Source organism: Musa acuminata, chromosome BXJ3-2 (genome assembly GCF_036884655.1).
Source record: "Musa acuminata AAA Group cultivar baxijiao chromosome BXJ3-2, Cavendish_Baxijiao_AAA, whole genome shotgun sequence".
Lineage (NCBI taxonomy): Eukaryota > Viridiplantae > Streptophyta > Magnoliopsida > Zingiberales > Musaceae > Musa > Musa acuminata.
In genome coordinates, this window is record NC_088350.1 from 30,074,929 (window position 1) to 30,091,402 (window position 16,474).

The following is a 16,474-nucleotide window of genomic DNA, read 5'->3' on the forward strand; positions in this document are numbered from 1 at the left end:
GATCTCTTGGGCAGTTCATTTGTAGGCACCAAGTAGCGTGTTATAATAATTATTTACATCATTGCAATTGGGAATCGCCTGACTGACCAAAACACCCGGCTTTGTCACTTCCACCACTAGAATGTCGGCGAATTAAGCTTACTATTCCTCGACTCGAATGTGAGATTCCGAGCGGAAGTGACATACCATTGACAAGATGTCGACGCGTGAAGGCAATGGGCATAGTTGATAATTGGTGGCTGATGGGGCTTCACATGTTGTCATCTACAATTATCAGCAGTCCACAGTTGGTACTGAGATGGGGACATGATGATTAACACGTTTTAGAGACTCCAATAATTGTGCTGAAGAATCGTATAATCGTGGATGATTTGATTGTTCCGAAGGCTGATAATAATGATGCTAATGCTGATGTTTCATCTTCCTGCTAACATGTGAATCTTTCGACGTTCAAGTTAGTAATTCATGATCGCAAGTGGTTCAAAATGATCTCTTTTTTTACTACATTAAAAATAAAATTTTATATTTAGTCAAAAAGGAATAATATTTTACGATGAGGTAGTCCTTAATCACCTCTAACTATCTATTTTATTTTTAATCTTTTCTCCACATAACTAATTAAAAGAAGATAACTTGTAATCATTTGTCTGATTCTTATTTATATGATGGGGATAGTCTCTGTCTCCTTCTATTAATCTGAAATATCATATAAAAATCATATAAAAATTATATATTAGATGACGATCGACTAAAAGCTTTTCAGTTTCTTGCCAAAATAATTCGTGAGGCATGACGAGGGTTTGAACGCTCGAATCGAGTAAAAGGATTCAAATACATGCACGCACACCAAACTTGACTGAATTCTCCATGCCCGCTTCTCTTGAAATTATTGATCCTTTATGCATTCTTTCCTGCTGTTTACAGTACGAGAGACTGATTCCAGTCTTTATTCGTTGCATCTCCCCGTATTATGGGTTGACTGCCGCGTTCATTGAGCTTCCCAGTATCCGAGTTCGGAAGCTGTACCGAACCGAGTCCACTGTCCAGAGAGAAACGTGGGATAAGATGACTATTCCAACTTGGTTTGTCCTGTTCACCGGATGAGATGACTCTTCCTCCGTGAAGCACGAACACATGGAGGAGAACTCCACCGGGCTCCGGCCATGGGCACAGCTGTGAGTCTTAAGAGCCCCAATCAAGTTGTTGGCAGTTTACTTCATCGAATGAATTTATTTGATGTTCCATCGTTGCCCATCTTCGTTAAGATTTGAGTTCAGTCTCTATCGAAGAAGACGTCAGCTGCATGGATTCAAAATGCACATTTATTCCGCCCTTTGGTGTTCTGAAAGAAAATCCAATACCTCCAACGTATGGGAACCGAAGGGAACGTGTTAGTCGTGGCATATCTGGAAGAAGAGGAAGACGAAGAAGAAGAATGGGGGTTCTGTGTAGCTCTCTACCTGTGCGTGTATTCACAGGGCCCGGGCATCAATTGTGCTGGTCGGCTATCATCGAACATGGCCTCATGGTCTCTCCCTGCAGATCTCGGATCTCGTACACTCCACCGTGGACAACAATGGCTACGAGGGTGGCCTTGTCTTCGCAGACTTCATTGCACAACAAAAAGGCACTCGACTGATTAGAAATCGAAGCATTAACCTTGCGTGATTACAAGTGTGTGGTACTGCAAAGGTAAAGCTATCAACATCCACCAACAAAAAACCGATACTTGTGCTTTCAGAGAAGACGTTGTCGTGCTGATATAGCAGATTATGAACATCAAGTGATTGCCACAGCATGCAGTTCTTAAGCGAATCAGATAGTAATGAGAGGGACGATAAAATGATGAATTCAGATCGACCATAGAGGTGAATTTAACTGAAATTACTCGATTCATTTGCAATGTGAACCTATAAACCCAAATCAGCATAAAAAAACAGCCAGTTTTGGTTAGCTATCGGATCCAGAAAGGAGAGACAGCGAGAGCGGAGTGTGTGGTGTAGACGTGACAAGGAGAGCGGAGTGTGTGGTGTAGACGTGAGCCAGCTTTGGTTGAAATGTTTGGCCGGTCAGTATTCATTTTTCGCATTCCACTCTGTTAAAAGATAAAGAAGAATTATTGAAGAAACTTTATTGAAAAAGTTTTGAAAAAGCTTTAGTTTAAATACTGTCCACTCTCCTATTTATACAGATTAAGAGGAATAATTTTCCTCAACGGAATAAAGGATTTCTCTCAACAGAATAGAGAGATTTCCTTGTATAGTTGAGAAAATCTTATTTACTATCATGCCCCCATAAGATATGCTTCTGTCAAGGATACCAATCTTGGATTGATGCAAAGCAAACAGTTTACGAGCCAGAGGCTTCGTGAGTAGAGCAAGAGCAGATCGTTGTTGCTGTTGTTGTTGTTGCTGCGATTGCGACGATGACAGCGACGGTTGCAGCAGAAGAGAAAGCTACAGTAATGAAAAAAGCTATAGCAATACTGTATGTAGCAAAGGAATAAGTTACAACGATGCTATAGCAAAGGAGGAAACTATAGCAGAGGAGGAAGCTGCAATAGAGGTGCAGTAGAGGAGGAAGCTGCAACGATGCTACAATAGAGAAGAAAGCTGCAACAGAGGAGGAAAGGGCAGTGCCACAACGAAAGGGAACAAACGTTGGCGCAGAGTGGCAATGGAGAAGACAATTGTTGTTCGTCGAGGAGAAAAGATTTGTCGCACTGATGGCCTAACAACGGAAAAACAGTAGTAGAAAGTCTTTTCTTTTATCGCCATAGATGAAGAAGCAACAATAATGAATCGGCAGCGAGAAAAGAGCTTGCTCTAGGTAAGCTCTGATATCATGTTGGAAAGAATAGAAGATAAGAATTATTGAAGAAACTTTATTGAATAAGTTTTAGCTTAAATATATTAACATGTCGCTCTCCCTCAAAAGAATAAAAAGATTTCCTCGTATAGTTGAAAAAATTTTATCTGATATCAACTTCTCTCTCATCCTCCCAATCCGGACAGCGGACCACAGATTTCCTCCTCTCACTTCTCTCTTGTTCTCATCCTCCCAATCCCGGCAGCGGACCACAGATTTCCTCGTCTCCTGGTTCGGCCACACTAAACACGGCTCCTCCGCCCACTATATATTCACCAGGCGCTAGGAATCATCAGACAAGGTGCGTGCAGAGAGTTGCAGAGATAATTAATTACCAACAGGAAGAGAGACCATGAGGAACTGTCACGGTGGTCGAGCAGATCTTAAGTTGGAGAGGAAGCTGGCGGAAAAATATAGGAGACTGCACATGAAGACCCTGTACTTGAAGCTTTCCTCCATCATTCCCGCGGAACACAGAACCACGGCAAAGGTAAGCATCTTGCTTCTTCCTTCGCTTCTGTTTCTTTCTCGGATGTTTTATCTCCATCAGAACCCTACTGCCTGATGAATGGGTTTCTCTCTCTTTCTTCTTTCTCTTACATGATTTGATTGATCTCAGAATGCGTCATCGCCATCATCCACGTTGACATTCCTTCCTGTCACAAAGTATTCTTAAACTAATAATCGATGGACAAAATAATTCCAGTAATTGTATGTCCTGAGATAAAAGTCGTGGACTTGTCTACTTTTCTTCCATCATCTGCTACATTATAATACAAGAATTGCTATTGAGTTACAGGATATAATGACAAAGCAAGACAACTTGGATCAAGCCGCATCTTACATCAAATATCTTGGTGAAAGGATCGAAAAGTTGAAGCAGAGAAGGCTCGTGCAGACCAGCGCGGCCAGAAATGAGATGGGAACGGGCTATCTATTGCCAATCATTGAAGTAAAATACCAGGATCTGAACCTGGAGATACTTCTGATAAGTGGTGTGAACAAAAGCTTCATGTTCCATGAGGTGATCAATGTTCTCGAGGAAGAAGGTGCCGAAGTCATCCATGCTAGCTTCTCAGTCGTCGGTGACAAGATCTACCACACAATACATTCGCAGGTAATCACCATCCGACTCTCTTTGGTCTTTACTAGTTTGGGTAGCTCGAGCTAAGGCAGATGATGATTTATGTCCAGGCAAGGGATCTTGTTTATAGGATTAGGACACCTTACCTTACGTAGGTTAACGAAATCCTTCCCAAAAACATATGGTTTTTTTGTGTTTGCAGCTACGATTCCAATCGATCAGGATGTGTCGGTCTTCCTGTTAGCCTACAGCATTTTACCTACATGTGTGATGAGCTGTTATTACCTGTGTTTGCAGGCTGTCAGCACCAGAATTGGCTTGGAGGCTTCGAGGGTATCCGAGAGACTGAAGGAGCTGGTTAAGTAATCATCTAGGAGACATGGTTTTCCAGATTCCTGAGGACATATGGACGTGTACCATGCACTTTTTTTAAGACTGCTATTGATATGGATCGGTTTCGTCGGAGGAGGAAGAAGAAGATGATCCCAACACCACGAACAGACGTAGTGCTTTCCTCTTTCCTTTTTTTGAGTTGAGATTGATGCTTGGAGCTTGCATGATTGTTGTACCCTCTGTAGTCTGCAGACTATTGACTAATGGAAGCTTCTCTTGTTTCAGTGGCATTTTAGTTCTCTTAAACACGTTCTTAGCGCTCGTATGGGAATCTTCCTCGTACTCACCAAACATTTTCTTCGACCGTGTCGGCGATCCGACAACCCTTGTCAGGTTACCGCATTGCAACTGACGGCAGAATGAAACCCTTAAATAGAAAACTTTTAGTCATCAAATGCTCCGTGTTGCGTCGTTTTACCATCACCGACGGTGAGCGGATTCCCCTGCATCTTCTTCGTCGCTACCCCGGGAATCGGGACGTCAAATCGACGGCGCTTCCTCACGTGTTCCCGGTGGGCGGCTGGCGGCTGGCGGCGGCGATCCTGGAACCGGCCCGGTTATGTCTCGGAGGCCCAGTTTACAAGATGGACGATTGAGCCCACATATATTTTCCAGCCCGAACTGCTTCGAGAAGAACTCGTCAACGGACTCTAATAGTTTCGTGCATAAATAGCTTATCTATCATAATATTATAAACATAATTGCAAATCAGTAATATATTTTCACAATATATTCACGTTCGATGGATCGGAGGAAAATTAATGTCGCTAACTAAAAATGGCACACAATATTTGAAATTATTCATTTAAAATTTTAATAAATATATAGTGATGTATTAATCTGTTCTCAAAATAGATGAATATATTTCCAAAAAAAAATATATAAATATGTTTCCAAACGTAACAGTCTACAAATATAAATGTGATTCACGCAGACGTCGATCGACTATTAATGGTTGACTACATAGGTAAATGTGACACGATCGGTCTTTGCTGCTGCTGCTGCTGCATTTATTTGGAATGAAGATGTCCAAAGTGGTCTCGGAATCATCCTCTACATATAACCCCTTCAACCATGCACTCGAAAAGGGTACAGATGAAGGGATTCTGATTTGATGTCTTTCTTAACTTAAATCTTTCTCCCAAATCCTTGTAGAAATCTTCGCATCATTAATGGTCGATCAAGGTGCCTGAATGTGGAATCATACATGATAGATATCTTTGACTACTTATAAATGCAAGGTTCTAATTCACTGTACATGGAATCTTCACCGGGGCCGTCATTATAGCGGACATGTATGTGATCTTCCATTTCTTGTGGGGATGATGGCATACAATGATACTCACTAAAATTAGTTTGGCTCACAAAAGAGAAATAAGAATAAAGGCTTGTATGAATCATGAAGAACAGTAGAGTCAACGCATAGATATGGTTTTCGTTTGGCTGATCATTTCACTAGTCTCGAGTCCAAACGCAATGACAAAGTCCACCACACATGCATGCTAACATAAGGCAGGACGGTCAATGTCTCAGATAAAACGAGGCACGGAAGGTGGATGTAAGTCTGGAGTCAAAGGAGAGCCGTGAAGGAAGTCTAAAAATACTGCAGAAGAAGAAGATTTGGATGTCTTTTGTGATCATGGACTCTTGATAATAGATAGAAAGGTGGGAAATATATAAAACAGGCTTTGATTGGGGGGAGAGAGAGAGAGGCAACCCATGTGCACAAATGGAAACATAGAGAGAGAAAGTGTGTGTGGTGTGTGTGTGAGACAAACACAGAGAGAGTAACAAGAGGGGAGACGAAGAAAGAAGAAAGTCTTTATGGAAAGAAGAGGAAGTAGCCTATACAAGTGGGTGGCATGGGGAGAGGAGAAGATGCAGTAGAGGAGGAGGTGAGAGTAGAAGAGAAGAGAAGCTTATAAAGATCCCATATTTTTGGCTTTGCGTGGTAGCCTTAGAGGCGGCAAAGGAGTGAGTGAGGGGAGAGAGGGATGAAGGAAGGGGGCGGAGATGGGTTCGTGAGGGCGGACCAGATCGATCTGAAGAGCTTGGACGAGCAACTGGAGCGGCACCTCAGCCGGGCATGGACGATGGAGAAGAGGAAGGAGGAGGAGAGGAGGGAGAGGCGGAGGGAGGAGTGGGAGATCGACCCATCGAAGCTGCTCATCAAGGGGGTAATCGCCAGGGGCACCTTCGGCACCGTCCACCGTGGGGTCTACGACGGCCAGGACGTCGCCGGTAAAAAGAGAGAGGGAGAGAGAGGAGGAATTCCGATGCATATTTGGTCTTCTCTGTCCAATAATGCTTGCGTTTTACTGCCGAAAATTGATCTTTTTGGCGATCGATTAGGGCTTTTAGCTCCATCGATTTTTCTCGTTTCGTGATTTCCTTCGAACTCTTCGAGACATCCCCTCTTTCTCTTGCGTCGAATCTACCGAATTCAATTGCTTCGAAGTGCTTCATCATCTTTCGAAGAATTCCCTTTTTTTTCTCTAGATTATTTGTTTTTATTTTTTTTCTGTGGAATCCGTTTAGATTTATGCTCTTTCTCTCCGTCTCCTGCTGAATCTGTTCGTATTTTCTACGATGCACAGACTCTGCTTGTTCCTTTACGTAGTGATGGAAATGAAGGGGAAAAGTATGCCTACTTGTCTCGTCATCAGTTTGGAGAAGATTCAAATGCAAATTTCCATTTGTGATACCATGATCTTTCTGTTTACGTCTCTGCTCTTGTGTTTGCCGGGTGATATGCTTCACCTTTTGGGGTTTGGTACGCCCCGGTTGGGCTTATAAAGGCTATTGTTCATTGATGTAGCCACAAACCTGCCTGTGACTTCACATGCTGGGTGGAGTGTTTTCCGTGACACTTGTTGCATCAGTTGTTTTCTCCCTTGTACTTCATGTGAACCGAACTAAACAACTATTACTGGTTTGACGTGGGTGTTGGTCTTGTGATATCTAAAGCAGAACAGAAAGCTGTAGCACTGACAAATGATGACAAGAAATGGTTGATATGCTATGCACTCTGGGGTGATTGAGTTTGACATTGTGTGGTTTTGATGCATGGTAGTTCATCTGTTTCAGCATTAGCAGGCACTTAAATATGTAAAACAGACTAATAAAAGTTGTGTTTTGCTTCAGAATCATTCTCTGGGGTTTACCTGAGTGAGCACCGGAAACCACATCCCTCTTGCTCATTTGTTTTGATGCAAGATTTTTTTTTTTTTTGAGTTTTGCATGTTGACCATGGATTTGAAGACGATTACACATTCAGCGTGTATGCTGCACTTCTTTTGCTAGTTGTTAAAGGATATCTTTTTTACTGCTCTCAGTGAAGTTGCTAGACTGGGGCGAAGAGGGAAACAGAACGGAAGCTGAAGTTGCGGCACTGCGGGCAGCCTTCTCTCAAGAAGTCTCAGTTTGGCATCAGCTTGATCATCCCAATGTAACTAAGGTAAAGATAGTTACGTAAAGATACGATATTATTTCTGTAACTATTGCAAAACTTTAATCCGAGTCATATGCTTTTCGTGTCCATTTGCTTGATGTATTTAGTTCTTTTATGTTGCTGTCATGTTAAGCAGAAAGATTAGGTTTACAAGGTGTCATCTGGTTGGAAATCTTCTCTGCATTCATCTTTTTGAATATGGTTATCTACTAATTCTTCTTGTTTGTGTGGCATTATGTCATTTTAAACTTCTTTTTATTTGCAGTTTATTGGTGCTGCCATTGGAGCAACAGACCTTAACATACAAACAGAAAATGGTCATCTTAGCATGCCAAGCAATATTTGCTGTGTTGTCGTTGAGTATCTCCCTGGCGGTGCACTGAAATCATTTCTTATAAAACACCACAGAAGAAAAATAGCTTTCAAAATAGTCGTCCAGATGGCTTTGGATCTTGCAAGCGGGTGAGAGTCGGTCTTAAGTTCTTTGATTCAGAAGCTCTTAGTTCACCACATATTTTTTCTGCTTGAATGTATAAATACTTTCATGCTTCTGATCCCTGTTAAAAGAGCTCTTTGCAAAATAAATCTGTTTGTGCAATTTGCATCTCTATCTGTAGGTTAAGCTATCTTCATTCCAAAAAGATTGTGCACAGAGATGTGAAGACAGAAAATATGCTTCTAGATAGAACAGGAAGAGTAAAAATTGCTGACTTTGGCGTCGCTCGAATTGAGGCTCAAAATCCTAATGACATGACGGGTGAGACAGGAACCCTTGGTTACATGGCACCAGAGGTACAAGATCCCTTTTGTGACATTCAACACCATCATTTTTTTTCTCTATTTTCTTTCCAGTACATTTTTCTGCAGCATGAACTATTTGTGGAGCCGTCATAATCATTAAAGATTAACTCATTTGGATTGTGTGTTGTATCAATACATCGTCTTGAAAGAAAGATTTTCTTATGATAAGCATGCTATGATATGTTATGATATTTTTTACTCTTTGAGTTCATGGCATCAATATGACATATTAGGTTGTCTAACGACGAAATAATTCGACACATATATGAATGTGAAAGGTAGTTTCTGGCTGTGTACACAGATAACAGAATGCTGTATACATGTTGTCTGCACCATGTATGATTGCATGCTAGAAAAGAAGAAAAAGTCAATCTGACAGAAAACAAACTGAAAGAAAGCTTCTCCTTAATTTTGTTAGGAAACTAATAGGTTTGTTGATAAAGAAAGATTCATCTAGACAGACACACAAACAAAATGATGGACAAAATAGAGAAGAATCGAAATGGAGCTTTCCTTGAGATGGAAGAATGAGAGAGAAAAGGGAGGTGAAATGAATGTAGCTCGGTACAAGTACAGCATAATCTGTTCTTTGTTAAAGATTACATTTCAGTGACATAAGGGTTTGTCTTAATTAGTCCATTGTCTTGTTTAACCAGAAGCAGTAACATGGTAGTGACACATTTGCAGGTCCTTAATGGCAACCCTTATAATCGAAAATGTGATGTTTATAGCTTTGGTATCTGCCTGTGGGAGATATACTGCTGTGATATGCCATATCCTGACCTTAGCTTTTCCGAGATCACATCTGCAGTCGTGCGGCAGGTATGCATTTCTCTTTCTCCCAAAGTCCAACCGCTACGGTGCTGGTAGGATCACAACTGATCATCCTTAAATTCGCAGAACTTGCGGCCAGAGATACCACGCTGTTGCCCGAGCTCTCTGGCAAATGTGATGAAAACCTGCTGGGATGCAAACCCTGACAGACGACCGGAGATGGATGAAGTGGTAGCCATGTTGGAAGCCATTGATACATCAAAGGGGGGAGGTATGATACCTCCAGATCAGCAACATCAGGGATGTTGCGGGTGTTTCGGCAGGTACCGAGGCCCTTGATCGGCAGCAAGCCATTGCTCTGGGGATGTTTAAACTTGGAAGAGACACAGCAATTTGCACAATCAATTGCAAATGTCGATGCAGAGCTGAGATATTATAGCAATGCATCTAGAGTATGTTCTTTATGTGATGATGTAAAGACATTCATCTTCATGTGTATAACTTGGCTTCTCACTTGTACTCTGGTTACCACACCTACGCATTAATATTCTTCTATGGCCTATCATCTTATGTGGACATGAAGAAGCACAAGGCTGCATCTTCATGTGCATTGCAAATTACTCATTAAGAGGACTGTCAGGCAGACAAAGGTGGGGACGTGTAGCATTAACCATCATCTTATGGTATCCAATGTGTTTACCATTCATGGAATCTTTCAAGTATTCTCTGTCGCCGAGCTGCTTGCTAGTTTGATGGTACTCATCGATGAGAACTCAATAATAACATCTTTCAGAGGCTCCGAAGGTGATCTGAAATGTTATCGCTGTCTGTGTATGGATGTTGCTGGCCTTCGGCAGACAGGTGGAGCTCGCCATATTTATGGCGGCCTCCTAGATGGCCTCGAACGGTTAAGCAGGCAGAGAACGAAGCGGAGGAGACTATCATCATTTGGGTGCCACTTGATGGAACTCTAATTCGAAGCGAAGAAGGCAGAGAACAAAGTGGAGACATTGCCAGCATTCGGCTATCATCATCCTGTGGGCGGTGGTGGGTGGGTCCGGCCCAACCTTTAAATGCCCACAGGAATATACCGACCGCATCATGGACGTGGCGTGCGTCGGCCCAAGCTTGTGTGGTCGCAGAGGCACGTGCATTCCAGAATGAAGCCGACGTGACAGCTTTAACAATCTTGTCCAAACGACATGACGACCACGAGAGCAAGCTGACTGACAGCTTTAATAACCTTTGTCCGAACGACATGACGAATACAAGAGCATAATAGATAAGGCTTTCTCATCGAGCTCGCCATTTCTTTGTCACCACCATATCTGTTTAAGCTGGAGAAGCTTGCCTAGCCAGCCTGCCTACAAATACAGCAGCGTCTCTGTCCCCTTATCATGCATGCATCAAGCAAAACGTCGAGCACATGGAAAATGGCTCTGCTACAGCCACAGTAGATGTTTGGAAGCTTCATTTCACTCCCCGGCATTCCTACCCCTCCTTGGGATTATTACAGAGCAAACAAACCAAGAGCCATATGCTTGCTGTTTGTTCTTCCAAGGCCTGCTGCTTTCCTGCGTCGCTTAAATAATCTTGATGTGGTGAGGGAAAGATCAATGAACCACGATGCTGGTTACAGCCTTGTGGGTGTTCATCACTATTGTTCCTCCAGATTCTGCCTCTACTAAGCTGATTCCAACGCATCATGTCTGTTAATCAAATAGGTTGTCAATCAATCAAAGCTTCATGTCAATCATCTTCCGTGGGTAAACTCGTAAAATATCAGCTAGCTCTCATGGAGCTAATATGTCTAATTTAATATCTTGTAGTGTACTAGACACAAAAGAGAAGAAGAATGAAACACAAGCATAGGTTGAAGACACAAGTATATAATGTCAACACATAAAACCTAATTCAAATTATTCCTTTTATTAACTTATGAACAGTAATATTAATAAATCACTGGTACTAGTAAACCTAGAAGCCACATGATCTCTAATCTTCTACATCATTTAAATACTAATTAATGCACTATTTTTTAATTCTACAACACCCCCACACTGAGCATCTGTTTCTCTAATTTTCATCCTGATAATATTACTTAACTACATTTGCCTTCTAAAGTTCATGACAATTCCAAGTTTTGCCTAGATGTTCTTGAAATGGTTACACACATGCACACACACTTGGACAGGAACTTTGGCAGAAATGATACACTGCATGCAACACTTGTAGGTAAACTTCATTTACACCTACACCCAGATTATTCATACACCAAAATGGAAGCATCAGCAACTGCATGAATAATGATAACTATTATATCTCATTTGAGAAAGGGGTCATAACTAATATCAGTTTTGAAAATGAGTAAATACTCACCACAGAACAACAAAGTGGTAAGAAACACAAGAATCTTGTCTCAACATATTATGTTCTGATGTATAACTAAATAAAAGAATTATCATTTTATGATGGAGCAAAATAGCAGAAACAGTATAGGAACTGCTATGATAAACAGGTAATAGAAGATAAAGATACTTAATAATTTCTCCAAGCTCAATAGCAGAGATTTACCATGACTTTTTTCTTGTCAATTTTACATGAAATATGTCTCCATATCTTTTCTGAAATAGGAAGATCTGGAGGAAGATATTTCTCATTTATGTAGTTTCATTCCTGTTTCAAATATCTGCAATTAGCTTCTGCATATTAGGTTTATAAAGAATCCCACATTTCATGTTATAGAGTTCAAAACCATACATAAACTATGGACACTAACATGACATGTACATGGCAAGTTATGAGCATAATGACATGGAAAATATTGTAAAAATAGGGCACAGACATGTATATTTGATTATAATTTTTTTACTATATACAATTTAGGCATTTGTTGTCTCTCTCTCTCTCTCACACACACACACACAGACATACACACACGCCTGCTCTCTGTGTTGATCATCTTCCCAGACCAAAACCATTTGGTCATACCTAAGGTAAAAATACAAATTCAAGCAAAAGAAATAATGAACAGACATAAAGAACATAAAATGCATTGCCCAAGAGGAACCATGGTGTGCTTACTATATGACAAGCAGGCATTCATCAAAGGAAGCTGAATTGCACAACTACAGAGAATGTTGTTAAACACTACAAGAGCCTAATCGGCAGAAAGTTGAATTTGACTGAAAAACCATAAAGATTCTACTTGAATAAACACAATAATTCGAAAAACAATGGATCGTTATTTAAAGTCTTCTTGTAGATGTTCACAAGAGGTCTTTGAAAAGGCTTGCCATACTTAAAACAGCTAGTTAATTTAGCAACACCAGACTACAAAATCATCATCTCAACATGTTTTTAAAAAAATGATCCTTCGAGTGAAACAGCTTCCTTAAGTTTCTTGTAAAAGTAGGTATTGAAAAAATGATAGTCTCCTCTTGGTCATTCAGCCACAGATGAGGGCCTTTGCAGGTACCTAAAACAAGCCACTGCTCAACATATACAAACATGAATGTGAATGCTACCTAACTTTGTATCATCAAGAAATTAAACAAAAGTTAGATTTAGTAAAAGTGTTAAAAGCAATGCAGAGCAACTCAGAAGACAAGAATTGCTATTCTGTGCGCTGGTCTCACATTGGTTCTTATGGACAAAGTTAGATTTCATAAAAGTGTTAAAAGCAAAGCAGAAGACAAGAATTGCTATTCTGTGCCCTGGCCATATCTATTAAGCCGGTAAATTCAAATTACTGTGCACTGGTCTCACATTACAAAGATATATTATAGTCACTAGCACGTGACATTCTGAGCTATTATAACTACGAGAAATTTCTTATTCATTGACGTATATATAGAAGCGACAGTTTCAGAAGGCAATGCCATATACACACACACATGCAGAAACAAGAGATAAGGAGGTCACTTTCATGAAGGAATAAAGAGATTGCTAGAACCCAGCTGTACTGTACATGTTCCTTTCAGAAAACGAAACAAAAGCCTTCTATTAATACATATCACATACACGCCAACTCTTGCATTAGCAAGCTAGCGTTCTAAATATATATGAACTGTAGGAAACTCTTCTGCTTAGCTGTGTTATCTAAAGATGCACGCAAAGATAACTCTTGTACTCACTAGTCTCTTCAGCTTAGCGTTCTAATTAAGAGTCTACACATGCTATGCTTGGGATTAAAGATGCAACTCACAAGGTGTTCGACTGAATTCCTCTCATCTGGTTTGCAGTAAGACCATACCAATCCTTGACCTATCCTTTGTGCACTAATGGCAATGAATTTCGAAGCATGATGACTCCATGCTACCTATATTAGTTGATTAAGAGATGTAGGTTTGAACAATTGGAACTGCTCGCAGAAGTTGACCTGTTGGTGGCTTTTGAATTGGAAACACGCACAATGATTGAAGATGAAGATAAAGTTTGGTTGGAGTTGCAATTTGGATCAGGTCATCTTAATTTCCATATGCTGGAGTTGCACAACAAGCAGGTGCAGATTTGGGGCAGAGATTTAGAATAGGAACAAGATTGGGCTTATTCTGGAAATCTGCCAGCTTCTACTTGTACATATGTCAATAGAGGCTATTCTTAGTTATCTATGGAGTTTAAGATGCACTTGATACAGGTGGATTTCCAAGTATACCTCTTTCATTTGAGGAAGCACAGCTAAGCGATTGAGTCACTTCAAGGAGGTGAATGCTATTTGTATTCATCAAGTGAAGGTGAATCTAATGTCTTGGTAAATCTCCAGCTTAGAGTAATTAGACTTGAATGGTAGGTAAAGAAGCAGCAATACTTCCACAGGCACCGAAGGAAAAGAAAGATGAGAAAGAAGCACATGCAGGTAAAGCAACAATTCATTACTAGGAAATAGGTCATCGACCAATCGGCAAGTTGGTTGACTCTGTCTATGGTGCATTAGATGCAGATACAGCAACAAGCTTAACCTCGACAACAATGGAAGACATGGAGTTGGATGAACCAGCTACAGGTGGTGGGTGCAAACATTTCACTACGTCTTCAGGAGTTAACATATCTACAGTGGTAAAGAATAAGCCTGTAAACTTATTTCTGCAGGCAATCAAACTGTGACACTGCAACTTCAGCATGAAGACAAGCATGGTGGTGGTGACTCAAATGAAGGTTAGAGTAATCCCTTTGCTGTAACACTGAGTTATAGAGCTTGACATTTAAGTGGAAATTTAGCATAATTTATACACATCTGTAAAGAATAAGCCTGTATAGTTATTTCTGCATACAAAATGGAATGGTATGGCACCAGCCTTAAGACTCATGTCAACCGATACAAGCTAACTATCTTGCAAAGGGTGTATTATACTCCCAGCACAATACAAGACCGAGTACCAATTCTCAAGAAGGAAATTCATGCTGATTAGACATTTCAGCAAATTTAAAACATAGGATACGAGAAAGGTATTAGCACCATGCAGATAAATGCCATGGTTATTAATGTGGCTAGGTCAAATTTTGGCAAATGACAATCAGCACAGGGTAATACCAACTAATTTGACATTGAATTGCATCATGACATAGAACTATAGAAGTATCAATAAACCCCACGTCAGGGCATGACACTCCTTGCTCGAGACAATTGGCACATTTAGTATGCTCTGGTGGTGTGACAAATGTCCAAAATAAACCAAAGTAAAATAAGTACCATCACAAAATTCAATTGTGAAAAACCAAAATGAAACAAAAGAGAAAATATTTTGCCATAGAAAAACAAAGAGAATTAGACTATGACACCATGGTTAAATCCATCGGAAGTAGATTGAAACTTAAAATGATTTATAAGGGTCTAATGGGTATACTAATATTAATTTTAACTTAATCATTTTGATGAATGGTTTGAGCTTAACGAAGTTGACATATCAGTTATCCCATCAGGTCGGGTTATGATAAATTGGTATCAGAGTTGACCTAATATTGGCGTTCGCCCGACACGCAAAGGTCGGGCGTCCTCGACCCCCATCGAGGTCCGTTTGATGCAACTAATTGAAGAAACATAAACTTAACATGTCGGATAAACCAGATGTCAAGTCCCTCCTATGAGAGCTCCCGAAGTATATCTTTAGGGGGGAAGGGAATGGGGCCGATAATCAACCAACATATGTCCACATGTGTGGCAGTCGTGTTAGGCACATAAACAAAGTCTGGCCTCTCTTTGTTTGCCTATGTGGACGTAAGTCCGACACATCGATTATAAATTGCCTCCCTTTCGGACCTATAAGGACAAGTGAGGCAGTTTTACACTGCACCCTCTAGAACATTCCAAGGAATATTCTTTCCTCTTCTACCCATTCTAAAAGGTTTTTCACAGTATGGTAAGAGGAGACTTTTGGGTGATTAACCATCTTTACTACTTATACCGGGTACAAAAGGTTCTTCATAGCATGGTAAGAAAGGATTTTTGACTGATTAACCATCTTTTACTACTTTTGACCTCAAGGTCAGCTAACGTACCGTCCGAAGGTTTGGATCAGGAAACCCGCTCCCGACCCCAGTCCATCCAACTCCTTCAGGAGCATCTCGGCGATACTTCGTCCAACTTGTGCACACGCCCCGAACCACATCGGGCTGACAAAGTCGTCACCGATGTTTCCGCCATCAACAGCAAACCATTGCTTTTGCTACGACCTCCTTCCATCATTTGTTCGAGTCCACGATGATCAACTTATGTAATTCACCAATTCATATAACTTTCTAGTAATGAACCAGAAAGATACCTTCTTTTCACGAAACTGCTACACGAAACCCTATATTTTCAAGAACTTCCGATCCCGAACCCTATCCTCTCGCATTGTCGTTAACGCTCTACCGAACTTAAAACCCAGACGACGCACTCTTCCTCTTATTCTCCCAATCCGATTGTCGTCTACCACAGTCTAGATTCCGATCCCCGTCCTCTCCCTTCATAGTCATCAGGCACAAAATCTCTCAAATCCTTTCTCCTCTCAGTCTGCGCACACATCCATCGACGGAACCATTAAGCGTACCTCGGGAACATGGGACCACTTCCTCCGATCGAGCTCGTCTGCATCTGGCGGAGGCTGGCCCTCAACTTGGCG

The 16,474-nt window shown here is 40.9% G+C and overlaps 2 protein-coding genes across 2 annotated transcripts; both read left to right on the plus strand.

Annotated features, from left to right (window-relative positions):
* The first annotated feature begins 3,169 nt into the window (after window positions 1-3,169).
* Window positions 3,170-4,461, plus strand: LOC103975545 (transcription factor bHLH162-like). The gene is made up of 3 exons (XM_009390543.3): window positions 3,170-3,358; window positions 3,668-3,985; window positions 4,250-4,461. Exons 1-3 carry the CDS (start codon window positions 3,221-3,223, stop codon window positions 4,316-4,318), a joined length of 525 nt encoding a protein of 174 aa, XP_009388818.2. The 5' UTR covers window positions 3,170-3,220; the 3' UTR covers window positions 4,319-4,461.
* Window positions 4,462-6,068: 1,607 nt separating this feature from the next.
* LOC103976259 (serine/threonine-protein kinase 54) lies at window positions 6,069-9,926 on the plus strand. Its single transcript, XM_065138272.1, has 6 exons — window positions 6,069-6,586; window positions 7,681-7,802; window positions 8,062-8,258; window positions 8,414-8,588; window positions 9,285-9,419; window positions 9,498-9,926. Exons 1-6 carry the CDS (start codon window positions 6,340-6,342, stop codon window positions 9,708-9,710), a joined length of 1,089 nt encoding a protein of 362 aa, XP_064994344.1. The 5' UTR covers window positions 6,069-6,339; the 3' UTR covers window positions 9,711-9,926.
* The last annotated feature ends 6,548 nt before the right edge of the window (window positions 9,927-16,474 follow it).